Below are 24076 nucleotides of genomic sequence, written 5' to 3'. Positions count from 1 at the left end.
TCATGGCCTCCAAGGTCAAGCAAGATGGCAAGACGACGTCGGCTGCCACGAACCTCATTGGTATGTCCCACCACCCGCAATTCCGTTGTGGGACGACCGCGACTGACATGATGGTATAGCTGGCGGTGGTGCCGGCATGATGGAGGCGTTGGTCTGCCACCCACTCGGTAAGTTCTTCCCCTCGGCGCAAACCTCGCGATGAGTGACAGACATCTTTACTGACACGTGCGACACAACCAGACACGATCAAGGTCCGAATGCAGCTGTCGCGGCGCGCAAGGCAGCCCGGAGCGCCCAAGCGCGGCTTCATCCGCACCGGAGTCGAGATCGTTAAGAAGGAGACGCCGCTTGGTCTGTACAAGGGTCTCGGCGCCGTGTTGACGGGCATCGTGCCCAAGATGGCCATCCGGTTCACGAGTTTCGAGGGATATAAGCAGATGCTGGCGGACAAGAAGACGGGGATTGTCAGCGGACAGGCGACTTTCCTAGGTAGGTCTCAGTCCCCCAATCTTGACCCGCAGAGGGAGAATGTTTGTCACTGACGAGAGAGACAGCTGGCCTCGCCGCGGGTGTGACTGAAGCCGTCGCCGTCGTGACGCCAATGGAGGTCATCAAGATCCGTCTGCAGGCGCAGCACCACTCCATGGCGGACCCCCTCGACATCCCAAAGTACCGCAACGCGGCGCACGCGCTCTACACCGTCGTCAAGGAGGAGGGTTTCGGCGCGCTGTACCGGGGCGTGTCGCTGACGGCGCTGCGGCAGGGTAGCAACCAGGCCGTCAACTTCACGGCCTACTCGTACTTCAAGGAGGCGCTCAAGGACTACCAGCCGCAATACGCCGGGGGAAACCTGCCGAGCTGGCAGACGACGGTGATTGGGCTCGTCAGCGGTGCCATGGGCCCGTTGAGCAATGCGCCGATCGACACCATCAAGACGAGGTTGCAAAAGACGCCTGCCGAGTTCGGCACAAGCGCGTGGAGTCGCATTGCCAAGATCTCGAGTGATATGTTCAAGTGAGTTTTGTCTTCTCGCGCTGTTCCTGAGAGCCTGCAGAATACTGACAATGTGCGTGTCCGCAGACAAGAAGGCATGCACGCCTTTTACAAGGGTATCACGCCTCGCATCATGCGTGTTGCGCCGGGACAGGCGGTGACGTTTACCGTCTACGAGTACCTCAAGGAAAAGCTGGAGAGAAGCAACGTGTCCTTCACTGGAGGCAAATACGAAGAGTAGATGCACATGGTCAAGGGGAATTGCTTTTCAGGTGGTTGTCTCTTGATGCAAGATACCAGTTTTTAATCTGCACGTCGAAAGCAAGAGGTGGGGGGTGAGGCATGGTTGCACGCGAAGAGGAAGAAGATGCCGCAAGTTGTAGATATGCCGAACATACTTAGAAAGTATTGCATTGCGAATCAATTCTGTCTATCATCAGCCCGATCTACAGGCTCGGGACCCAACGCCTTTGCATTGCATCGCATGCGCTCGACCTTTTTTCTTGCCTCTCCCGCCTTATCCGCCTGCAGCCCTACACCTTCACATTTACCTTCCGGGACGCTTGGGTCTGCTGAAGCCTTGTCTGGCCGTCACCTTGGGATGCAGCTCGGCCAGGACCGAGTCTTCGGTGACCTCGCTGGGCTCCTCGACCTCGAGCTTCTTGTCCAGCGTCAGGCCGGCCTCGCTGGTCGCAATCTCGAGCACGGCGCGCTTCATGAGCGGGTACAGCATGCGGTTCTTGATGGCCTTGTTGCCGGGAGTGACGGGGCAGGTGTAGATGAAGAGCAGGGGGCTCGACTCGGCGCCGTTGTGGGTGTGGGTGAAGCGGTAAAAGGTGAAGCGAGGCTCGGTGGAGGAGATGGTCTGGGTGAGTTCGGTGATGCTGGAGGGGCTTTCGGAAGAAGGGACGAGCTCGACGGATTCCTTTTCGGGGTTGATTTTCTGCAGATGCGAGTTAGCTGTTGGTCCGTCAGGTGGTGGGTGGGTGGAGATTTAGTTACGCACCAACATGACCAGCGTACGACCGCCGTTCAGGTCCTTCATGGCAGCGAGAGCGTCCTCGGCGATAGGCATGGCGAGAGTCTTGCTAAGATGGATCTCGCGGGTTCCCGTGCCGGTGCTCGCCTCGGCCTCAGCCTGCTTGACTGCACCGAGACTACGCTCCTCCTCAGTGAGAGGGGCCTCAAGCTCGGTGTGGGCATCGTGCTTGACGAAGCCCTGGGCAGAAAGCTCCTCTGGGGTGGTGGCGAAGATGGACTCGCGGAAGTGCTCGGAGCCCAGCTTACGGACGAGAGTCAGGCGGGTGGAGGCGAAGAGCATCTTCTGGCGGACCTTGGCGGAGTCGGGGACGTATGTGACGGCCGTCAGGCGAGGAGCGGTATCATAGCGGCGGAGGAGGGCATAGAGGGCTTCGTTGGGCTTGAGGTGCGGCTGGAGGGCGGACAGGTTGTCGTCGAACGAGTCGGAGGACTTGGGGAGGAACTGGACGGGAGCGAGGGTCTCGTTGTCGATAGTGACGAGAAGGCCGAAGTGTTTGTCGCTGCCGAGGAGGGTGTTGAACTGGGAGACAAGCTCCTGGGAGGCTGATGAGCGTTAGCCGTGGGGCTTAGAACCTTGAGCGAGGGAATTGAGGATATTCGCGATCTGGCGGTGGACAGCGACGGGGGAAGGATAAGGACAGCAACAGGACGGAACGTACCAGAAATGCCAGACTGCATGCTGGCGGTTTCGAGGGGTCGCTCTAGGTGTTGCGGTTCGTTTCTCTAGGACTCAGGTTGAAGATAAGGCGATAGGGGCGGGATATATATACATACAACTCCCCAGGCGACGATTGAGGGCGGCAGCGGCGGTGTTGAGTTGTGAAGCTGGAGATGCGGCCGCTACGTCAGCTGTTGGGTGGATTCCAGGATGGGGCTCCAATGGTTTACAATGGAGGGGTAGGAGCACTTTAGTGGTCGCTGCGGGTACCTGGACACCGCGCCTGGAGCTGCCAGCGGAGGAGGGGGCGGGCTTCCGCCATTGACTCGGGTTATGTAAGCCACCTCACCTATCCTTACCCATGGGTTCTGCCTGGTAACCGCTATCACTTTCTTCACGACCACGGTATCATCTGCTGCGAATAGCTTCATTCTGATTAAGGCGCAAAATACCACTCTGTCTACCTGAGCCACTTCCACGCCGCAAATGCAGCTCCGACAGCAACACCATACGTTCCGACAATCCTGGCTGCCTGAAACCAAGCATTTCTAATAATCTTTGCATTCGACGCTTCGTGCGCTTGTCGGTCATTCGCAAACGGGAACGCCTTGCCCTCAGGCACTTCTTTCCCGACAAAGTCACATAGAGGCTTCCACCCGTCCTTGCCCACCCTGTACACCAGTAGCCTCTCAGGCGCAATGTGAGCCTTGATGCGCTCAGAATGCCGACGGTACACTTCCGGTGTCATGCGGCGGAAGTCTTCCAGGCTCGACGCACCTCCCGAGAAGCCGCGGAGTATCTTCTGCATGGCGAATCCCGCCCGGTTGCCGACGATGGTGCCCAGAATTTTAATCAACATGCTGGTCAAGGGCTGAAAATTAGGCCAGAGGACCTGGCTTTCGAAACTGGGATACCACGTGTCGTAGTCGCGCTCCGTGAGGATGATCTTGGCGTCGGGATACGCATCCGCCAGCTCCACCGCGAAGAAGCACACCAAATCCGTTAACGCGTCGTACACCCCAAACAGCTCGTCCCAGTCTTCTCGAGTGAAGGGCTTCGGCCGAGGTGAGTGGCCCTTGGCGTTGATTTCAGGCCAAGTCGCCATCGCCGCTCGCTCCAGGAAATCCCAGTGGGTCGGCTTGGTGCGGGAGTCGAGGCCATCGTAGACGTGCTTGAAGCCCAGTTCTTCGAGAGCTGTTTTGAGAGAGGTCGTGCCGGTGCGAAGCAGCCCGACGGCAATCACCCTGGGAGGGCCAGCATCGCGCGCCCTGTCCTCTGGAGTTGCCATGCTGATCGAGCTTTCTCGGGGCAAAACAGGGAAACTAACAAGAGCTGAGCATGTTCTTCGCGAACAAGAAACCATCTGCAAGCGGTGTGGGTTGCCATGATCATTTAACGTAGCATCGACGCGTCCCGGTCTCTCCGGGCGGTGTACCCACGGCTGAACCCGCGAAATCAGCGCTAGATGCTGATATACGATAAGCAGAAACTCAATTGGGAGGAGCTGAGCAGCAATTAAATGACCTGTCTTGCCAAGCGGCCAAAGTCCCAATCCTTGTCGTAATTGCTTACCACCATCGTTGCACAACAGTTGAGCTGTGTGCTGCTAATTGGTACCTGACTCAGGTCGCTTGCTGTGGCCGACTCCGCATAAGCAGCTCCCGATACTTCTCCAGACTCTCTCCGATCATGTTGATAAACGGCCATTGGGTATTGCTTTTGAAGAAGTGCGCCCAGATCCTCAGTACTGCCAGACTGAGAGACGCAGGGTCCCGGTCTACACCCACTTCGGGCTCGTCGTCGTCAAAGTCAACCACGTCGTAGGCTTCCTCCACGATGCAGCGTACCCAATGCAAGATCCTGTCTTCGCTGTCTGCAATCCTGTCAGCAGGTGTCCTCTGACCTTTTCGCAAAGGGGGTTTGCTGCCGGGCGGATAAATACAATGCAGACAATGACGACTTCAGGGATGATATGGATGATAGGAAAAACAGGTACAGCGTAGAACTCCGCTCCAGTAACAGAAGCTCGGGCGGGTAAAAGGACTTACCACTCAACGGCGTCGTGCCCGAGGCCTCCGTCAGGGAAAAGAGCCATTTGCTCAGCAAAACAGCACACTCAAGACCCGAGAGTGAGTGTCTGACGCTCCAGAAGAATGCCTGGCTACGGGCGACACGGTCGACGCCGAGTCTCACGGGAATACTCAGCATATGGGCCGTGTAAAGAAGCGCAGTAATGACTCCGCCACTTCGTTCGACTGCGGGTGATCGATATATGGCCTTGGCAATGCGGATCGGATCTCGTGTTTCGAGCAGTCGGTAAGGACCTAGGTGGAGATAGATCCGAACGTAGGCCAGTCCAAGTAGTGAGCTGGAAGTAAAAGGGATGGGGCCGTTCTCGTTGTTTGGGTCGAGACTCGATTCGGGAGCCTGTTGCCATCCCGCAGTCCACGATCGCAAGCCGCGTCTAGTGAAGGTTAGCGTTGTGTGGTGAATGATTGTAATTGGACTTACTCAAGCTTGTCCACCTCCTCGCTAGGCAATGATGCTGAGTGATCCATCACCGGCAAAGAGAGGTCTCGGACGATGTATATCCTCTGCAACAGACCGTGTAAGAGTATGTAATTGCCCAGTGGGGTGGGGATAGGATCAAGTGGCGCAGTGCCATCAGTGTTTCTCAGCAGAAGCGACAACGCATCCTGGAAAAGGAGCTGCTGTTTATCAGTCTCTCGACGGGCGATCTGCCACTGGACAGCATTCGAGGCCTTCCATTCCTTGGTCGAACAAGGCAGCCGAAGGCCAACCTCATTGCTGCGGAGAACAGGATAAACGTTATACGCAATGCTATGTGTATGCATGAAAGAGAAGGCAATCAGCTTCGCGCGCCGTGCTGACTCTTGCTGGGCCCACGCATGCCAAGCTGCCTGTGGCGTGGTCTGGTCGGCAGGAGGCTGGCGCCCGTCTTCCTCATGGAGGCCTACTTCGCGCAAGACTTGAGCCAGAAGTCCCTGCAAGCCGAATGCCTCTTGCATCAGTGACACCTTGGGTTCCCAAGTCGCATACCCCATGAGTGCAATCAAAGCACGAACAGTCTCTATGGGTTCCCACGGACCCCAATCTCTTGCCAGGATGGGTCGTGATTCGCGCCGTTGAGGCATACTGAGAGACGACCCTGTCTTGGGCCCGAACTTATCAGACTCATGGGCAAGGCGCTCCATCAAGATGGCTTTGCCGGCGTAGAAGAGTCTTTCAGACATGCGGTGCTCGAAGCAGTACTGTGCGCCCACAGCAGCCAGGCCGAGAATGAGTTCGAGCGAATGCTCGAAAATCCGCCATGTTGGCGTGTGAAGGAAAGGCATGTGTGAGTGGAAGCCTTCAAAGTAAGACGTCAGGTAACGGGTTAGTGCATGGCGGGATGGGAACTTGAAGTTTGGGTCAAGAATGTCGCGGAAGCTCTCAATGGATGCATTGAGACGAGAACGCTGCTCGTCCGAGATGCGATATGGCTGAGACTCATTGTCTACGGAGCGAGGAACTGAATCATGTGTGAGAGAAGTCCACGCCTGCATTATTCACAACTTCATTTACTTACTGGCGTCGGGCAAGTTCTCTGAGATGCGATTCCCTGTTGGAGCCGATGGCAGCCAAGAGCTGAAAGGGGTTCCGGGCCGGGTCCTACTGCGAGGCCCTGGGGTGGCTGTTCCTTCCCTCGAGTCTTTCACCCTTGAGTCTCTCATGCCTGGGTCGACGACATCATTGTCTCTGTCTGGGCCGTGGAAGTAGGGACTCCACTCTGCAGGCAGACCGACGCCATCGAGGAAGTTGGCAAACTCTCGGAAGTGGGCGTCAAACCCAACAACATCCTGATTGCCTGGCCGGAGGTTTGTAAGCAACAAAAGCCAAATGAGGGACGCCGTATCTGCAACCAACCATTTTCGTAGAACTGATCCGTTATCAAAGTCTGCTGATACGACGCATCTACGAGGCCACCATTTCTAGGGACGGCCATGGGATACAGATCTGCAGGTTGCGGCGGCGGCGGCGGAGGAGGCGGTTGCGACCAATGATCCACGCTCATGCCCGAGAGAGAGACGGCAGCAGCCAGGTCAGGCTCGACTGGCGGCGCATGGCTATTTTCACCGGAGTCCGGCTCCGAAGGGCCCTCCGGAGACTCGGAGCCGTCCTCATGAAAGGCGATCCGCTGATGGCGGGTCAACAGGTCTCGCCTAGCGAAGGCCGCTCCACAACGGCATATGAAGGGCTTTTCCTTGGTGTCTGACACGCGAGCAGGTCAGCGTCAAGGCACGTGGCAGAGTTCCGGGCATCTGGGTCATGGAGAAGAAGCCAGGAGTGCTAGCTTAGGTGTCGTGATGTGTCAAAATCACGCGAGGACTTGGAGTAGATAGGAAACGGCTGTGGAGGAGATGGGATGACTGACGCGTCCGAACATGGCGCTCCAAGTGCTCGGTGCGCTTGAACGTTCGCCCACAGTGAGGGCACGAACGAGCATCGGGGCCGTGACCGGTTCGTCTCCTTCGCTTGACTGGAGTCGAATGAGGCCTGGGATGGAGAGCCTGCGGCGATTGTGCATGCGGCTGCGGTGGCGGCTGGGTCTGCGTGCCGGGACCGTTGTGGGACAGCATCCTTTCCCACACACACACAGACGCCGTGGTTGGAGGTGATGAGAAAGACAGGGCAAGTTGGAGAGAAGGCTAATTGGGGCATCCCCTTGGCTTATGTTGGAGAAGATTGTTCCCCTTGTGGGTCTTATCGACGACCCCAAGGCGGCCATTATCTTTGGAGAACATGACTCGTATCCATGTCCCCCACGGCGGCTATCTAAGTTCGATGCTCCCTTGGACTGGGCGAATTAACTTGCGCCGTTACCCCTGTGACAATGAATATCCTGCTTTTCTCCGAGGCCGTATCTTGCCCGTTTCCCCGCAATATCCACTCGGTATTTTGAATCGGGTCTTTAGGCCGGTTCACGCTCGGGCGTGTTGGAGTAGTTGGGAAGTGATCATCAGGCCGATGTCGACCTATCTGGTCCATGTAACGATAGGCATAACATAGCAGCTGCTCTCAAAGCATATTGCGTTTTCCTTTACAGTGCTACTGCAACGACCCCGGCCCCAAGCATCATAATGTTCAAGTTTCCCGGAGTCGCATTCATCACGGGTGCTGGTGGAACGGGTAAGTGAGCCCAAGCTCCTCGTCTTCGAGGTTACTTCACCACTGACAATGCGAAGGTATCGGGGCAGCTGTTGCCAGGGGTTTTGCTCGGTCAGGCTGTTCAAGAATCGCCATCACAGACCTGAACAAAAGGTCACTTATTGACACGCGCGATGCGATTCTAGAGATCCACCCCAAAGCGGACGTGTTGAGTCGGGAAGGTGACATCTCTGACGAGACGTTTGTCAACTCGTTCGTTGGAGACATCGCCAAAACTTTCTCTCGTATCGATTATTCAGTGAGCTGTGCGGGAATCTTGGGAGCATCACTGAAATCTCACGAGACGTCGACGGCGGCGTTTGATCTCATAAACAATGTCAACTACAAGGGCAGCTGGCTGGCGTCCCGCGCCGTGCTAAGTCACATGTTGAGACAAAAGCCACTATCTGAGCATCCAGAGCAGCGAGGATCTATTGTAAACATCGCCAGTCAGCTCGGCGTAGTCGCCCGACCAAAAGCTGGTAAGCTCGAGAGTATCACAAGCGCAAGTGAAGATCACTAACGAGACCTCTCGAATAGCCCCATATTGTGCGTCAAAGGCTGCCATCATCAATATGACGAAATCCGACGCCATTGATTACTCGGAAGATGGAATCAGAGTAAACTGTGTCTGTCCGGGTGTAATTGCGACGCCAATGACGACAGCAAACGAGGAGTTGATCCAGAGGCTGAAGCCAGCGGTTGACATTGCGCCCATGAAACGAATGGGGACACCCGAAGAGGTGGCGAACGCAGTCTTATTCTTGTGTTCTAGCCAGGCGTCATTTGTTCAAGGGCACGCACTGGTCGTTGATGGCGGCTACACAATCAATTAAATACATTCATCAGAGGTATCCAAAAAGCCACAAATCTAACTGATCTATCTATTACGAGCGTAGTTGTGACAGACTCGTTGCTGGTGTTGCATTCGATTCACAACGATGTGTCTTCCAGAGTGAAAATTACGGGTAGCAAACAGCCTTTAATGTCTGAAACTGAACTGCTCTCAAAGGGTTCTTTATGTGCCCACCGCTGGGGAGACCGACGTTGTCCGTGTTATCGCAACGTCAGTGTCTGTTGCCTCTGAGGTTTTCGCCGCCACAATTTTCTCTGGTTCTGCCTCCATTCACATCCATGTCTCCGACAGCTGCGGATATTCTTGGTTGTGTCTTTGTCTCTTACGTTTCATGTCCTTGCATTTCTCTCGATCTCTTACCCATTGCTTCACTGAAAGCATGCCAGTAGACTGAACGTATGTCTCTGGTAAAGAAAACAAGCAGGCAGCACGTCAACGTATCGTTGCAACTGATTGGACTTGTAATCTGGGAAACGAGAATTCAACATGAATCAACTGTGATTATTTTGAGATTTTAATAGATGAGATCTCGCCGTCTGCTCTCAGGCGGAGAGTTTCACCCGTTTGAGGGTGGGTGACGTGGTGCTATTTACTTCAGGCACGGGCCTGCTGTTTGACTTCATGCTCGCTCCATTAAAAGGGGAGTCATGTACCTGATTAGTTGATTCCTCGATGTTTTTGAGAGCCCGCCAATCAAAGTTGTTTTCCCAAGCGTGTCCAACTCTCAGTATGCTCTTCTCTTGCCATAGCCCGCCAACAATCTGCATACCAACCGGCAGCATCACCTGTGCATCATCTTTTGCGGGAATGAAGCCAACGGGCATGGACATGGCTGGATGTCCAGTGACATTGAAGACAGCCGTATTTGTTGTGAGGCCAATTGTGGGCTCAAATGAACCCAAGACCGAGTCCCGAGCACCGTGTCGCGGGGCCACAAAAGGTGTCGTTGGCATGATGATGACGTCGTACGTTTGAAAAGCCCGCTGGTAGGCATCACTGATCTGACGACCAATGTTGACCGTTTTGCTATAGAGCCCAGGGAACTTGTCTTGCAGGTACAGGCCGTTGATGACAGTGTTCTTGGTTGAAGGGAATAGCTTATGAAAGCTAGGATCAGTGAATGGCAGTCGAGCCTTTTCAAACTCTGTGAGACCGAGTCCCCTGTGGCCAGTAGCGCGACCCAGTATGCCCGAAGAGCCTGAAATACGCTGCTGAAGAGTCCAAATTGAAGGGCCCTCGAGGTGGAGCGGCACGGAAACCTCTTCCACCGCAGCTCCTAGGCTTTCCAGCTTCTGTGCCGCCATCAGGACGTGGTCTCTGACTCTTGGATCGACAATCTCTTGGTGGAAACCTTCTTTGAGAATACCGATCTTGATCCCATCGAGGCGACCGGAACTTGAACGAAGAAAGTTGGCAAAATTATATGACCCGTGGGCTTCAGCACCTAATGACTTGTCGTCGATGCCGTCATAGCCTGAAATGACATCGAGGCACTGGGCAGCCTCCATGACGGATCGGCATATGGGTCCAGCGTGGTCGTCGATGGCATCGCCGCTTGTGAAGCCGGTGAAGGGAATCAGGCCGTGTGTAGGTTTTACTCCGACACATCCGCAGAAGGACGAGGGAACTCGAATGCTGCCTCCTTGATCCGTGCCGAGAGCAATATCAATTTTTCCCGAACCAACCAGTGCCGCACCGCCGGAGGTGCTACCGCCTGTAGAGTAACCTTCTCTGTATGGATTCTCGATCGTGCCTTGAGCGCTAGTGAACGACGCCGTGGAATTGCAGAAGTGTTCGCAAGTTGCTGTACCCAGGATATCGGCTCCGGCATCTAGCACTCGGGTCACCACGGTAGCATCTGTTGACGGTGTCCATGGAGGAAAGGCGTCACTGCCAAAGAACTGCGGGACGCCAGCAACAGCGATGCAGTCTTTCAGGCAGACGCTTCTACCCTTCAGTGACCCTGACGAAGGGTCCTTCGCGGATTGATCTCCTCGGATTAGAAACCGGTGCGCCCAAGCATGACCAAACTCTTGCTCTTCTGCTGTAGGAATATGGATATTTTCGCGGGGGTATTTCTTCGTATCGGGGACTGGTTGATAGTCCGGTAGGCGATCGATGCGGGTTGCACAGTCGTGGACCGCGGCTAGGAGTCTCTGGTAGTCAGCCGACTCCTCGGGTTTGATCGTCAGACCAAGCGGCTCGAGTAGCTTCTCGACGTCGCCTTTCTGGACAGGATTATCCCTAGATAGAGCAGTTAGCAAGAGGTCTGTTAGTCAAGTGGACAACTTTGATGGCCGTACGATGAGATATCCTTGAAGAATACAGACATGGTGGGCAATTGACCAAGTTTCTACTGCGAGCTCAGCGTGTATTCCACGGATGCCGCTTGAAGCCAGCCCAACTGGTTGCTCATATGTGTATCAAGACATGATCCATGATGGAGCCGCGAGGAAATGTCGGAGACAACTTCCGGGGGTCATTGTACCGGTTTGTGGCGAGAAGGGCCTCCGATGACAAACAGAATGAAGTCGGCATTAGTGGACGCGATGACAGGAGAATGACCCCGCCGGGCGGTACGACCCCATAAGTCGCGTCTCGGGGTTGGAGAAGGGTCGATGGGGTAATTAAGTTGGTAATGAACCGCGCGAGTCGGGGAAGTCTTCTTGCCCCAGCTCCACATCCAGCGCTGAACGAGATGCTAAAGCTGTGAAGTGACGCGAAGTTTTGACAAAAAGCTCAGAAATCGTGGGGATCAAAGTTGGAGGGAGAAGTTGCATAAACAACTGTTGCATTGTCATCTTTGTTGGTTTGGTGGTAGAGATGCCAGGGGGGTTATGCCCTGTCCAGTCCAGTAGAAAAGCAAGCTCATCTGATTGGGACTATCTCTGCCCCTGTCTCTGCTGCCACACTTTGCTGCTGCTGCAGGACATTGTCGCTGTCGCTGACCCTCTGTTGTCATCTCTGGCCATTGTTGCATCTGTCGCATTTTCATTCCCAGCAACGTTTGTTTATCGGACAAGAAGGCGGGAGTGAATGAAACGTTTGTCTGGCAAGACTCATCTCCCGAGCCTCGAAACATATACAGCTGGTTACTATGCGATTATATGCAGGTAGACCTTCTAAATGGAAGAGTGTTCACTGTGTCACCTGGACCACTAGCCTCCCCCTGAAATGGCTGTCTTGGTAGGTTTCTACAATACCCGGAATCCCGTCGAACGGCACGAGTGTAATGTGCGATCTGACGCCAGCTTCCTCGACAATACTCATCATCCTTTCTGTTGCCGTTCGGCTGGCAACATAGCTTCCACGGATGGTGAGTTCCTTGAAAACAATCACACTTGAATCAAATCTCCAGGCATCGGCCGGAAGACCCAGCACACCCATGACGCCCCCAATCCTCAGTATCGATAAGGCCCAGTTGTTGGCCGCCAATGAGTCAGTGCAGACCACTACAGCAGAAACGCCTTCGCCGTTCGTGAAATCCATGATATTTGCAGTGGCGTCTTCAGCACCGGAATCAACCACCAGCGCTGGCTTCAGAGCTTCATTAGGCATTTCCGTGGCAAGTTGCCTGCCAGCCGGTCGATTGTCGATGGCTATTGTGCGGAATCCCATGGCGGTAGCGAACTGCAGACCGAGGTGACCGAGCCCGCCGATACCAACAACGGCCACTGTCTCACCGGGGCTAAGCCCGGCCGTCGCTCTCTCCAGCGATCCCCATACCGTTGCCCCTGCACACATCAAAGGCGCGGCCTGGTCAAATGATAGTGATGCTGGCAGACGGACTGTGGTCTCCGGATCAATCGATAGATATTCTGCAAATGCGCCGTCGTGTTGAAAACCCGCAGTTTCTCTCTTGTCACAGAACCGCGGATCAAGTTGCCCACTCGTGCGCTTCGTCAATCCGCAGCCACTGCACTCCCCGCACGAATTCTTGTAATTGAGTGCACCAACCCGGTCGCCAATTTTCCAGGCAGAACTACATTTTGCGCCAACTTTGACGATCACACCGGCAGGCTCGTGTGATGGGATCATGCCTAGAGGCGACTTGAATTGCCCTTGCAGCACTTGTAGATCAGAGTGACAGAAGCCAGCCGCATGAACTCTGATAAGAAGTTCGTTGTCGCGGACTTCCGGCACATGTCTCTCAACCAGCTCATAGGGTTTACCGTACTGCAATACTTTAGTCTCTGCCTGTCTAGATGACCTGACTGAAAAACTAACCTCAGATATTTGAGCAGCCCTCATAAGGGGTGGAATGCTTGGGGTCGCCATTTGCGCCATGGTGCAAGTAAACTTCTTGTCAGACTGATACGACTGAGAGGGTAGACTCGTTATGTCGTAGGAGCAACATTCGTTGTTCGACCCTGTCACGACCAAAACTGGGTCATGTCCAGGCTCAGTTGCGATCATGAGGGAACAGGAGCTGTTGGAGGCCATCTCTGAAAGAGGGACCTGACGCCCCTCAGTTGGAGGATTTTAGTCTCCAACTCCTCGCAGAAGTGTCTCCAACTCTCCTCTAGTGTACGGAGCAATCCCCGACAACACCCACTTTCAGCATCGCCCCTCTTCTTTCCTCAATTCTAGTTTTAGCAATATTTCGCAAATCAATTGATGAAGATCTAATCCTCCAATCAAATGGCTGGGAAAAACGATGCGCTTCGGTCCAGCTTTTGAGTGACCCGCCCCGGCACCCCGCGATAAGCTATGGTCCCTGGCAGCAAAGGTATCTGGCGGACTAATGGAGCTTACCAGATTGAATTACCCCTCATTAGCCAGTGAGCTGAGTGTGGTGGGCGAACTTCCTTAAGGCCGGACACCTCGCTATCTGTGAGCAAGACAATAAACTCTCTCCCATTAACCCCCGCACACGCGTTCTGTCACAACTGTAGACGCAGCTCTGGTAGAGACCTTGTTTGCCTAGCTTCCTCAGCACCACAATTCCTTGAGTCGATATGGGCAAGAAGCGTGTTCTCGTTAGCTACGGCGTTGACGTAGATGCGGTCGCAGGATGGTTGGGCTCATATGGAGGGGAGGATTCCTCAAATGATATCAGTAGGGGTAAGAGCTACGCATGTGGCAAGCAATCAGCGAAGGTGAAACTAAGCATCTCCAGGATATTTCGCCGGCACAATTGGTGTCCAGCGAGTTCTCAAGTTCCTTGCGAAGTATGACATCAAGGCGACATGGTTCATTCCCGGCCACAGCCTCGAAACTTTCCCCGAGGACATGGCCGCTGTCCGAGATGCTGGCCACGAGATCGGCCTCCATGGCTACTCGCACGAAAACCCAACCGACATGACGATCGAGCAACAGAGAGAGATTCTCGATAAAACATATCGCATGTTGACCGAGTTTGCCGGCAAGCCCCCGAGAGGTAGTGTTGCACCGTGGTGGGAGACAAGCAAGGAGGGCGCGCAATTGCTTCTCGACTACGGTATCGAATACGACCACAGTATGAGTCATCACGACTGTCAGCCTTACTATCTGAGGACTGGCGACTCATGGACTAAGATTGACTACAAGAAGAAGGCCGTTGAATGGATGAAACCCCTCGTTCGGGGCCAGGAGACTGGACTCGTCGAGATTCCGGCGAACTGGTATCTCGACGACCTTCCGCCGATGATGTTTATCAAAGACGCACCCAACAGTCACGGCTTTGTAAACGCCAGAGATGTGGAGGACATCTGGCGAGACCACTTCGACTACTTCTATCGGGAGTACGACGAGTTCATCTTCCCATTGACCATCCACCCAGATGTGTCTGGTCGACCCCACGTGCAACTCATGCATGAAAGGTTGATTGAGCACATGAAGAAGCACGAGGGCGTTGAGTTCGTTACAATGGCACAAATCTGCGACGAGTTTAAGTCCAAGACGGCCCCTGCCGAGGGTGCAGTGATGCCCGCAGAACCTGGAGCAATTCTGAAGCAATCATAGGCCTAGGCACATAGCTAGAGGAATAAAGATACCATATCACTACTCAAGACATCTGTCGACACGCCGTGTGATAACCATCGGGGCCAGAACTATGGCAAACCGCCCTCTCTGCTGGTCACGTCTCAATCAAGCGATCCCATGAAGAATATCACCTCACAATTCTAAACCCTGTGGTGTATGCTCACGAACTTTGGAGACTAATCATCTTATCGTTCAGAGGAAGCCCCCTGGCTCCTTGCCCCGCGCTTATCGTTCATGACGTCTGATCCATATCAATGGAGGTGAAGATTGGAGCACACCTCCCAAATCCGAGAGTTGGTATCTTGACCCCAACGCCGGCAATAGTCTCGTAACATTAATACCCCAACACAGGCTTCGATATACCCCAACGTTATCAGAGGAGCCCTGTCTCGACCCACAACCAACCTCCACTGAATGCTGTCTTACCCCCTGAACATGCTTTTGACTTTGGCTGCTGCCAAGGGTATGTGACCCACGATCTTGGGGCGGCATCTAACGCTGCTCGCGGGGTTGGGTGGATTCCACGTCGATGGTTATCTTGGTCGGGAACTCTTTGCCGCTACGAGATAAGCCACGCCTGACTTCCTAGACCTGCTCACCTGTCACAGGCCATATCACCAGATGCTCCAAATCCATCGAAACGCTTATATCCTATAAATCATATTCGGGCGATGTCTTGCGTCTCCTAAATAGACAGAAAGACCAGCCGTCCAACATTTCGTCAATCGGCCAGGAGTATCGACTTAACACCGTCGAAATGTCGCAAACAACCTCTGAGAAGTCCGATGCGATCACGCCGGCACCGGTCCGTAGCAGCGGCAGCATTGACGCTGGCAAGCTCGAAAATCCTGAAGATGCTTATGAGGTCTTCAAGAGAGGCGACGGAGCGGTTGACTTTCGCACGGTTGGTTGGGTCCATGCCTCGGTCATTTTCTTGAAGGGTATGCAATCGAAACCCCAGTCCTGAAGTTGTCGTGTTCAAAACTGACATATTCAAGTCATTTTCGCCACTGGCGTGCTCACAATCCCGTCTGCTATGTACGTCTTGGGGGCGCTTCCTGGTGCCATCAATGTCTTGGGCTGGCAGTTCTTGAACACGTACTGCGCGATCATCCAAGGAAACTTCCGTAATGCACACGCCGGATGTCACTCCATCGCTGATATGGCCAACGTCGTTGGTGGCACTTGGTTGAAAGAGGTTGTTGGCGTCTTGTTCCTCGTCACCTATGCCATCGTTGGCGCTTCAGGAATATTTGGCACATCGGTTGCTTTCAACGCTCTTTCTAACCACGCAATCTGTACCAACTCCTACATGTTGGTTGCAACGGCTTGCGTATTCATCCTTGCGAGTGCCCGCAAGTTCGAGAAAATCGCCTGGCTGACATGGGCTGGCTTCATCTCGGTTTATGTTGCCGTCTTCATTGTTGTGTGAGTCACTACTCCTTCCTCTTCCCATATACAACAACTAATCGCTGCATTAGTGTCGGAGTTACCCAGGTGGACCGACCTGCCGCCGCCCCTAAGACTGGCGACTTCGATCTTGGATACCACGTGATCGGCAACCCGAACTTTGTCACTGGCATCACCTCCGTCGCTACCATCTTCTGCTCGGGCGCCGGTACCTCGGCTTTTCTTCCCGTTATCTCGGAGATGAAGAAGCCCAGGGACTACAACAAGGCTGTCTACCTTTGCATGGGAATTGTTACCGCGTCGTACTTGACCTTCTCACTGGTTGTCTACCGATACTGCGGTCAATGGGTGGCCTCTCCATCTCTCGGAAGCGCAGGAGATGTGATCAAGAAGGTCTCCTACGGGATTGGCTTGACAGGTCTCATGGTCAGTGCCTGTCTTTACATCCACGTTGCGGCGAAGTACCTCTTTGTTCGTCTTCTCCGCGACTCAGTCCACTTGCAGAAAAACTCCATCGTGCATTGGTCTGTCTGGCTTGCCTGCACTCTCGGCATGTCTGTTGTTTCGTACCTGATTGCCTCTGGCATCCCCATCTTCAATTACCTTCTGGCCTTGGCGGGAAGCTTGACGTTTGCGCCACTGGCGCTGGGACTTCCGGGATATCTCTGGGTCTACGACCACCAGCACTACCGCCAAGGTAGCTGGTGGAAGGTCATGGTCTACTGGCTTAACTGGCTGATGATTCTTCTGGCTGTATTCCTCACTATTGGTGGTACATATGGTGTTGTTCAAAACATCATTGATGCCTACGCAAACGGTTTAATCGGAGGTGCGTTCGCTTGCGCAGACAACAGCGGATCTTCATAAAAGGCAGAAGAGGCTGCGTGATGAGAAAATTGTGGAGAATTCTTCGATGACGATAGGCTCAGTTGCTTGGAAATGCTACCCAGTTAAGATGATATCTGTCGAAGGAATCGGGCATTTAATAATGAGGTAGAAATCCTTGATAAAATTCAATGGGATAACAATACATTGCAAACGAGTTCCCAACGTACCATGCTGAAACAGTGTAGCGCCCGCAGAGTTGCAAAAAATCCAATAGTTGATGTCTGATCAGTGACACAAGGACGCCGGCATGACGACACTCTTGTTCTATCACGAGTGCGGGGGTTAATGCGAACCTGCTAATGAGACTTACCTCTACGTAGTAACATAATACTTGAACGTGCCTGTCGGTCACTTAGAGAGCTCGCCCGTCTCTAATGCATTCGTCGGTATTAGTATCCCGCTGCCCATGTACACAAATGCAAGAAAACCGACCTTGCCATGTCAAAAACCTGTCTGCTTATGTGCCAACTTTACTCAAAGTCTTCTCAATCATAGCCTGAGGGCATCACCGATCTGCAGAAACACATCATCATGAGCTTCGAGGCCAGTCAAGCAGCGTCGATGAGATCACTCTTGCCAGACTGGGAGACCTCAAGTGCCTCATAGCCGTCTTGGACGAAACTTTGCGTATCTACCCTCCCGCCAATAGCAACCACCCCCGTTTGCTTCCTCCGGAGGGTGCTACAATTTGTTGTCGATTCGTTCCCGGAGGCCCTTTGATTGGTATTGGTCATTATTCTTGTTTCCGCCCAAGCAGCAACCTCGCTGATCCTGACGACGTCGTGCGTGAGAGGTGACCCAGCGAGGATATCAAGTATGCCAGTGATAGAAGGGAAGCCTTGCAACATTTTGATATCGGAACTCGCAGCTACATTGGAAAGAAGTACCGTAAGTCGTAAAATGACCTTGAGACGAGTTAGAAACCTGTAGCTGACACATATGCCAGTCTCGCATACAACGAGATGCGTCTCGTATTTGCTACCTTGATGTTCGAATTTGAGATCAAGCTGCTTGAAGAGTCCTCGACGTGGGAAAGACAACAAGTGTCTTACAACTTGGTTCAAAAAGCCTCTTATGGCTGGGCTACATCGGGTGAAGGTAGCTAGACGCAAGGCAGAGGTGTAACACTAAGACATAGTCATGATGAGAGAAAATTGGGCCGCCGATGGATTGATTGAAATCAACTAGATTGGCTCCAGTCTCAGGGCAGTGCTCATATTAAGACTCCAGCAATTTGTACTTCACGAGACCATTAACGACAACGAAACTGTGCTTCGTTAACCGAATAAAGCACTTTGAACTATGTGATAATGCCTACCTGTGGAGATGCCCAAAATCATTGTAAGCTATATCCTGTGTTGATTACAGCCCCGATAGTAGATCCGTTGGCACCTTAAAACCCAATACACAATGCAAATCAGATCAGAATAGCCATGGCTTGAGCGTTCTTCCCAATCCCCATATTCTGCAACTGGAGATGCTGTATTTGTTTCTTTTGAACTGTATCAAGAACCGTTACAGCTGCACTGGTGGTACCGTTTCCTGGAGCTAGCGCGTAGACGAAGTTGCCGGCAGCTTTGAGATCAATGAGACCCTGGTCGCCGTTAGAGCTGAGATCGATGATGTTCTTGACACTTGCATCCGTCAAAGACATCTCCACCACTCTGTTTAAACCCACATCCGTGACGAAGGCTGAGTTTGATGCCTTGGAGAAGGTACCCCAGCAGGTAGCCTTTTGTCCGTCAATGACACCCTTCGCCTTGACCGTGGCGAGTTTGGAACTTTGATCAACTGATAAAACAGCAGCACCAAATGATGCATCTGTGACAAACACGTTGTTAGACTCGGGAATGTTGAATGATCCGAATAGAACAGCTGTTCCAGCCGGCGAAGAGCGTTGTGGTTGCTCAGCTACTGCTGCGTGGCCAGGCATTTGGCCCACTTGATAGGAAGCAAAGAAGCCGGTGTTGTTCTTGACCGGATCACCCTTCACCGTAGCATACAAGCTTTTCTGATCGTCAGAGAAGAAGACTTGAGAAATAGTGTTGGTTGGTCCGACTGGCGGGGTAGTTTGATTCAATGTTATGGCGCGGAGACTGTCCATTGGGCCCATGCCAGAGTCGGAAAACGATGCGCACGAGATTCCAGCCTTCGCACCAGTAGTCCCAACGCAAATGAGGTGGTTTCTCTCTGAAGCAGCGACCGTGTTGGGAAATTCGCCAGGGACAGTAGCTGGCTGCCCGATCATTGTGAGTTTCGTCGGGCTAGCTGGGTCGATCTTGAACATGACAACAGTATTGGACCCAGCATTGATGGTGAATAGATACTGCAAGATGTGAAGTCAGACCATGAAAGCACTTCGAACTCACAGCATACTTACGTTTCCAGCTAATGCTACAGCAGACTGAGAGACCAGCCCATCAGGTGCAGCTGGTTGGTTTGTCATGCCATTGACAGAGGACATACCAGAGCCACGAGTGGAGGTGATGGTCCCTTCAGACAATTGCCCGTCTGTTCCAATCGGCAGAGCGACAACGGCATTGGCTTGGTCATTGGTGATGAAATAGGCTGCTCTGCCGGATTGCATCTTGCCGTTGGCGCGATCAGGAATCCTGCATGCTCTGGATGCAGCCACAGACACCAGTCCAAGCAGGCAGAATGCAAGCATCGGTGATCTCAAGTACATGATTGAATGATTTGATGGTGGGAATGATGATAGAAGATATCGAGGGCCTGTACTCGGAAAAGGCAGGAGATGATTTAAACAGTGATTTAGGGAATGATCTGGACAATGAACACACTTGGGCAACATCTCGTACTTATAGAATCCATTTCCGTTCTAGATCTGATAAACCAGTTATTACTTGTCACAAATTCTCGTCCAGAAGCCGCAGTGGTTGAAATGGAGAACATAACTCGTGTAATCGAGATTTCCCTTTTTGGACAAGACGATTCCAGAACGCGGGTTGGATTTAAGGATTCTGACTAAACTGGTTGGCTTAGACTGTCCAGCCTTCCTTGTGAATGGAGACGGTGTCGCGGATCGCAGTATCAGCTTCGTCTGATCCATTTGGGGGAGCTAACCACAAGAGGAAACTCTGATATTCTCATCGCGCTAGATGAAACAATGAAAGCTGCTTGATTTTCGGCTGAACTGCCGAAGCCACCCACAGACTCCAAACCTTGAATTTGGGTAGCCTCTACCCCTTGCTTACACGGTGTTCCTCACACGGACGTAGTTCAGGGCATATTTATCCCCCTATCCCGCGGATGCTATAGAAGCCTGCCACACTGTACGTTTGATTTCTCACAACACGAAGCGACCAGACCTTCCAAAAGATCGAAGCATGAGCAGCAAAATCTTCAAAATCTTCAATCCGGGAGGTTAGTGCCAAATTTGCGCGAGTGCTATCTGGAATCGCGAACTTCTAGTACCTAGCTTCAACTCAATTAACATACCTTTTGCAGCCCCAAAGGAAGACCCCGTACAAAAACGTCGAGCACAACTTCGGCGTGCTCAGAAGTACGATAACCAATATCTCTAGTGAGATCACGAAGGGAAGTGCTGAATGAAGCTGCAGATCGTATCGTGATCGGAAGGAAATCTATACAAAGTCATTGGAAAAGGAAGTCGCACAGACGAAAACTCGAGAAGCCGAACTTACTCGTCAATGCGAGCAATATTGTGTTACAATTCGACAACTCACGCAGATGTTACGGCATCATGGAGTCGATCTTCCCAACGACTTGGAGCTTGATCCTACCTACGGACAACATCTCTCGCATACTCCGCTGCTCAATCAGCTCTCTCCACCATGGACACCAGAGGAGTCAATCTCCCCACAGCCGGCGCAGAACGACACGGATGTTTTACAGGCGATAGATACTCATCGATATCCAATTCAATTCTTGTCAAGAGAAGAAAGCCAAGCCAGTGCAGTCCAAGGCCCGCCCGTCTCGCACGTCAACGAATGGCCTTCATGGAATATGTCCTTTAAGGATGTTACGAGACAACCTTCACCACTTGTGCCTCCTGCCTCTCGTTTATGTGGGCTTGACCACACATTGATTGGAATGGACTTTGTCCTGACGTAAGATTTCAGAGTTTTCGTTCGGGGTTGAGTTCGTGACTGATCTTTCACCTCAGCATTGAGAATCCTTGTCTCGGGCACCTTCATGGCGATCTAGGCAATCCACATAGGCCGACAGGTCACGCTTTGACAACTTCGGCACAGCTATTCTCCATCACAGGCACGTCAGCGGAGATTCCCAATCATATGGGTTTACCGCCCTACGAAAAAGCCCCAAAAGAGCTTCTCAATCGTTTGTTGGATCTGTCGTCATCGCTATGCCCGGAAGACGAAATCACGCCGACTCAAGCTTGGGAATACATCCGTGCTCAGACGAATTTCGGTGGTCTTGAACTGTACAAATTTCAGGCTCTCGCTGGGAAACTACGGGAGGCAGTGAAATGCCACGGGTATTTTGGTTCTGCTGCATGCCGCCATATCATGATGCTGACTGTGGTGACAGTTTTGGAGCGGTTATCGATCGAGCGCTCTTCGAAAGTTTAGTGCACAATGTGTTCATCAAGTAACATTGATGTAGCTGGATAAAGCGGCTCACCTGCCATTTGTTCCAACGTGGATACACCATACACGAGCAAGAGAACCATCCGCCGCTTTTTGCCAGAAACAATTATCGGGAGACATCAAATGCGCATTGCGCAGCTTGAATAAATGGACGCAAGGCACTTTGAAAGCGTCGTCGTAGAAGAATTAGATTTGGTACTTTTATTCATGTCGGTATCCTCATCGTCTCTTCCATCCACCACAGTGATGATGTTGTTAGATTACTCATGCGACCATTTCTGATTCATGCTTATTGTTCCTCCCAAATAGCTTGCGAATACTACCCCGAAACGAGCTCGGTGGGTCGGTAAACTGTGCCTCGTATGCGTCAATGATAGGCTTATCCCAGATAAGATCCGCCTCGGCAGCAGGAACAAAGCGTGTCCTCTTGTACAGCTTCCAAGCCGAGAAAGTGATGATGCCCACGAAGATCATCGTGTAGTAAGAGAAGAAGGTTAGGGTATCCCAATGGCCCGGTAGGAAGGTAGCGTAGCCGAAGCAGGTGACCATGAATGTCATCCACACGATTCCAATGTAGGCGCAGTAAGGCTGGAAGTACCCATAGTATGGCAGATTTCTCCGGATGATACCTTGGGCATTGCAGGCTCTGTAGAAGAACACATAAACTACGCAAATGATGACATAGTTGAGAAGCTGCGCGGCCTGCGTCAAACTTTGCAACATTGTCACGACCTTTGCCGTATTGTTTGAAACCTGCAAGAATGACAACAATGGGAATAGCATGACCAGCGCGAAAGCCCAGATGGGAATGCCATTCTTGAGACACTTCTTGAAGATGGGCGGTGCCTGGCCATCGAGGGCAAGACCGTAGAGACTGCGCATAGCGCAGTAGGTGTAGGCATTGCCGGCGCTGAATATACTTGTGCAAAGAAGGGCGTTGATGATATGAGGAAGGACGTCAATGCCCATGTTCTTCAGAGCAATGACGTAGGGCGAGCCATCAGCGGTTCCGGCGCCAGCGTTTTCGAGCTTTGGGTCGTTGTAGGGCACTACAATGCCAATGGCGATGGCGCTGCCGATGAAGAAAATACCGAAACGCCAGTACACCGTCTTGAAACCTTGCTTCAGGTAGATACGAGGCCTCTGGGCCTCGCCAGCCACCATGGAAATGTATTCGGGGCCGACGACCGTAAATCCAGCGGAGAAGATGGAGGCTAGCAGGCCTTGGAAACGGCCAAGATCGCCGGTATTGATGTACTCAGCGAAAGCTCCCGGGTTCTTCCAAGTTCTGAAGCCATAGGCATCGTGTTGAGGGTTACCGCCGACCATGGTTATGAAGGTGAAGGAGAACGCCATTGCAATGAGCAAAAGCTTACCGCTAGCCAGCCAAAATTCTGCTTCGCCGAAGTACTTGACGGCAACGACATTGAGCAGTCCGTAGAGGACGATGCAAGCAACGCAGACTGCAGCTGCAGGAATGTCGTCACGCCAGAAGGTTAGAATCAAGTTGAGCGCAGAGATCTCGAACGGAATGAGGAATGCTTCATAAAGGAAGAAGTTCCAACCCGCCATGAAACCGAGGGCTTCGTCCACCCACTTGCCGGCATACCGAATAAACGATCCAGTGATTGGCATGTAAACACACATCTCGGCCATACAGTTGTTGACAAGGCCGACCATGACAGAATGAAGCGTGTAGCCGATGAGCAGGCTGGCCGGGCCTCCGCGCTGTAGGCCGGTACCAATGCTAACGAATAGAGCAGTACCAATCGAGCCACCAATAGCGATAAGCTGAATGTGTCGGTTCGTCAAGTGTCGCTGGAGCTGGTCGACATTCTGGCTGCTGACATGAACCTCTCCGCTCTGGCGGAAGGAGTTGGAGATCGAACCGCGCTTCTCGTTGGGTGCGCTGTCGTCGCTTCGTGTGTTGGTCCGGTTTAGAGCGCTAATGGCGCCTTTGTCCTCGCTTGCTGCCGCCATGATGGGCGCAAGAGAGATTCAAACCGTCGAGGCAGTGTTATGGGGCAGAAGAAGATGTGTGAAGTCAGGACATGTGGCTCGAGGAAGGTAATGCGATGTAAGCAGGAGTCCAATTGGCGCAGACGCAGTGTGGTTGAAGCTCGGGGGTTGAAGGGGATTAGGGATGGCAAGATATAAGAACACCGCAGATAAAACAGGGAGATAGCAGGGAAAGCAAGAGTAACCAGGCACGGGGGATACACGGCGAGACGGTCGGAACGGGGAGGGCCTTCAACGGCCAACGGGGGCTCCAGTCTCCAGCATACGGTCCCGCGCGGTGGTCCACTCGTTCGGTCCACTCAGGGTCCCTCGAGCACCTTTGGAGAAGCGAGATGGCCAACCAGAAGGCACGCAAACACGAGCACGCAGGGAACAGGTATGTAGTGTACTGACAATCTTGCAACATGGCACTTCACATACGCTGCCCGGCGTTGTTGCAATGTACTT

The 24076-nt window shown here is 52.9% G+C and overlaps 12 protein-coding genes across 12 annotated transcripts; 5 read left to right on the top strand and 7 right to left on the bottom strand.

Moving 5' to 3' along the window:
* Window positions 1-2: 2 nt before the first annotated feature.
* On the top strand, window positions 3-1234 carry SFC1 (Succinate/fumarate mitochondrial transporter; the record flags this gene model as incomplete). Its single annotated transcript, XM_032019649.1, has 5 exons — window positions 3-60; window positions 120-167; window positions 241-489; window positions 555-1014; window positions 1081-1234. The coding sequence occupies 5 exons, from the start codon at window positions 3-5 to the stop codon at window positions 1232-1234; spliced, it is 969 nt and encodes a 322-aa protein (XP_031883010.1).
* Window positions 1235-1540: 306 nt separating this feature from the next.
* twfA (Twinfilin) lies at window positions 1541-2712 on the bottom strand (the record flags this gene model as incomplete). The annotated part of the gene is made up of 3 exons (XM_032019648.1): window positions 1541-1936; window positions 2000-2577; window positions 2694-2712. The coding sequence occupies 3 exons, from the start codon at window positions 2710-2712 to the stop codon at window positions 1541-1543; spliced, it is 993 nt and encodes a 330-aa protein (XP_031883216.1).
* Window positions 2713-3152: 440 nt separating this feature from the next.
* Window positions 3153-3980, bottom strand: CGGC5_v006778 (uncharacterized protein; the record flags this gene model as incomplete). Its single annotated transcript, XM_032019647.1, has 1 exon — window positions 3153-3980. The coding sequence occupies one exon, from the start codon at window positions 3978-3980 to the stop codon at window positions 3153-3155; it is 828 nt and encodes a 275-aa protein (XP_031883009.1).
* A 334-nt stretch (window positions 3981-4314) lies between these two features.
* klf1-4 (Zinc finger protein klf1) lies at window positions 4315-7332 on the bottom strand (the record flags this gene model as incomplete). Its single annotated transcript, XM_032019645.1, has 6 exons — window positions 4315-4565; window positions 4741-5156; window positions 5204-6224; window positions 6282-6560; window positions 6620-6964; window positions 7128-7332. 6 exons carry the CDS (start codon window positions 7330-7332, stop codon window positions 4315-4317), a joined length of 2517 nt encoding a protein of 838 aa, XP_031883133.1.
* A 501-nt stretch (window positions 7333-7833) lies between these two features.
* Window positions 7834-8736, top strand: xecD-1 (2-(R)-hydroxypropyl-CoM dehydrogenase; the record flags this gene model as incomplete). The annotated part of the gene is made up of 3 exons (XM_032019644.1): window positions 7834-7882; window positions 7939-8382; window positions 8441-8736. 3 exons carry the CDS (start codon window positions 7834-7836, stop codon window positions 8734-8736), a joined length of 789 nt encoding a protein of 262 aa, XP_031883134.1.
* A 562-nt stretch (window positions 8737-9298) lies between these two features.
* Window positions 9299-11439, bottom strand: AMID-1 (Amidase; the record flags this gene model as incomplete). The annotated part of the gene is made up of 3 exons (XM_032019643.2): window positions 9299-11000; window positions 11060-11109; window positions 11245-11439. The coding sequence occupies 3 exons, from the start codon at window positions 11437-11439 to the stop codon at window positions 9299-9301; spliced, it is 1947 nt and encodes a 648-aa protein (XP_031883140.2).
* Window positions 11440-11894: 455 nt separating this feature from the next.
* adhT-3 (alcohol dehydrogenase) lies at window positions 11895-13043 on the bottom strand (the record flags this gene model as incomplete). Its single annotated transcript, XM_032019642.1, has 2 exons — window positions 11895-12932; window positions 12984-13043. 2 exons carry the CDS (start codon window positions 13041-13043, stop codon window positions 11895-11897), a joined length of 1098 nt encoding a protein of 365 aa, XP_031883141.1.
* A 671-nt stretch (window positions 13044-13714) lies between these two features.
* pgdA-3 (Peptidoglycan deacetylase) lies at window positions 13715-14699 on the top strand (the record flags this gene model as incomplete). Its single annotated transcript, XM_032019641.1, has 2 exons — window positions 13715-13820; window positions 13876-14699. The coding sequence occupies 2 exons, from the start codon at window positions 13715-13717 to the stop codon at window positions 14697-14699; spliced, it is 930 nt and encodes a 309-aa protein (XP_031883138.1).
* Window positions 14700-15477: 778 nt separating this feature from the next.
* On the top strand, window positions 15478-16997 carry mtr-13 (N amino acid transport system protein; the record flags this gene model as incomplete). Its single annotated transcript, XM_032019640.1, has 3 exons — window positions 15478-15661; window positions 15719-16148; window positions 16202-16997. 3 exons carry the CDS (start codon window positions 15478-15480, stop codon window positions 16995-16997), a joined length of 1410 nt encoding a protein of 469 aa, XP_031883139.1.
* A 1438-nt stretch (window positions 16998-18435) lies between these two features.
* On the bottom strand, window positions 18436-19704 carry CGGC5_v006771 (uncharacterized protein; the record flags this gene model as incomplete). Its single annotated transcript, XM_032019639.1, has 2 exons — window positions 18436-19344; window positions 19399-19704. 2 exons carry the CDS (start codon window positions 19702-19704, stop codon window positions 18436-18438), a joined length of 1215 nt encoding a protein of 404 aa, XP_031883137.1.
* A 661-nt stretch (window positions 19705-20365) lies between these two features.
* CGGC5_v006770 (uncharacterized protein) lies at window positions 20366-21615 on the top strand (the record flags this gene model as incomplete). The annotated part of the gene is made up of 5 exons (XM_032019638.1): window positions 20366-20402; window positions 20487-20541; window positions 20600-21109; window positions 21166-21498; window positions 21552-21615. The coding sequence occupies 5 exons, from the start codon at window positions 20366-20368 to the stop codon at window positions 21613-21615; spliced, it is 999 nt and encodes a 332-aa protein (XP_031883077.1).
* A 259-nt stretch (window positions 21616-21874) lies between these two features.
* Window positions 21875-23590, bottom strand: AGP2-5 (General amino acid permease AGP2; the record flags this gene model as incomplete). Its single annotated transcript, XM_032019637.1, has 1 exon — window positions 21875-23590. One exon carries the CDS (start codon window positions 23588-23590, stop codon window positions 21875-21877), a length of 1716 nt encoding a protein of 571 aa, XP_031883135.1.
* Window positions 23591-24076: the final 486 nt, after the last annotated feature.

The sequence above is a fragment of the Colletotrichum fructicola genome (genome assembly GCF_000319635.2).
Source record: "Colletotrichum fructicola Nara gc5 chromosome Unknown KSG_Nara_v1_contig04, whole genome shotgun sequence".
Classification (NCBI taxonomy): Eukaryota; Fungi; Ascomycota; class Sordariomycetes; order Glomerellales; family Glomerellaceae; genus Colletotrichum; species Colletotrichum fructicola.
The sequence above is the reverse complement of the archived record's forward strand: the minus strand, read 5'-3'. Positions and strand labels throughout refer to the sequence as shown.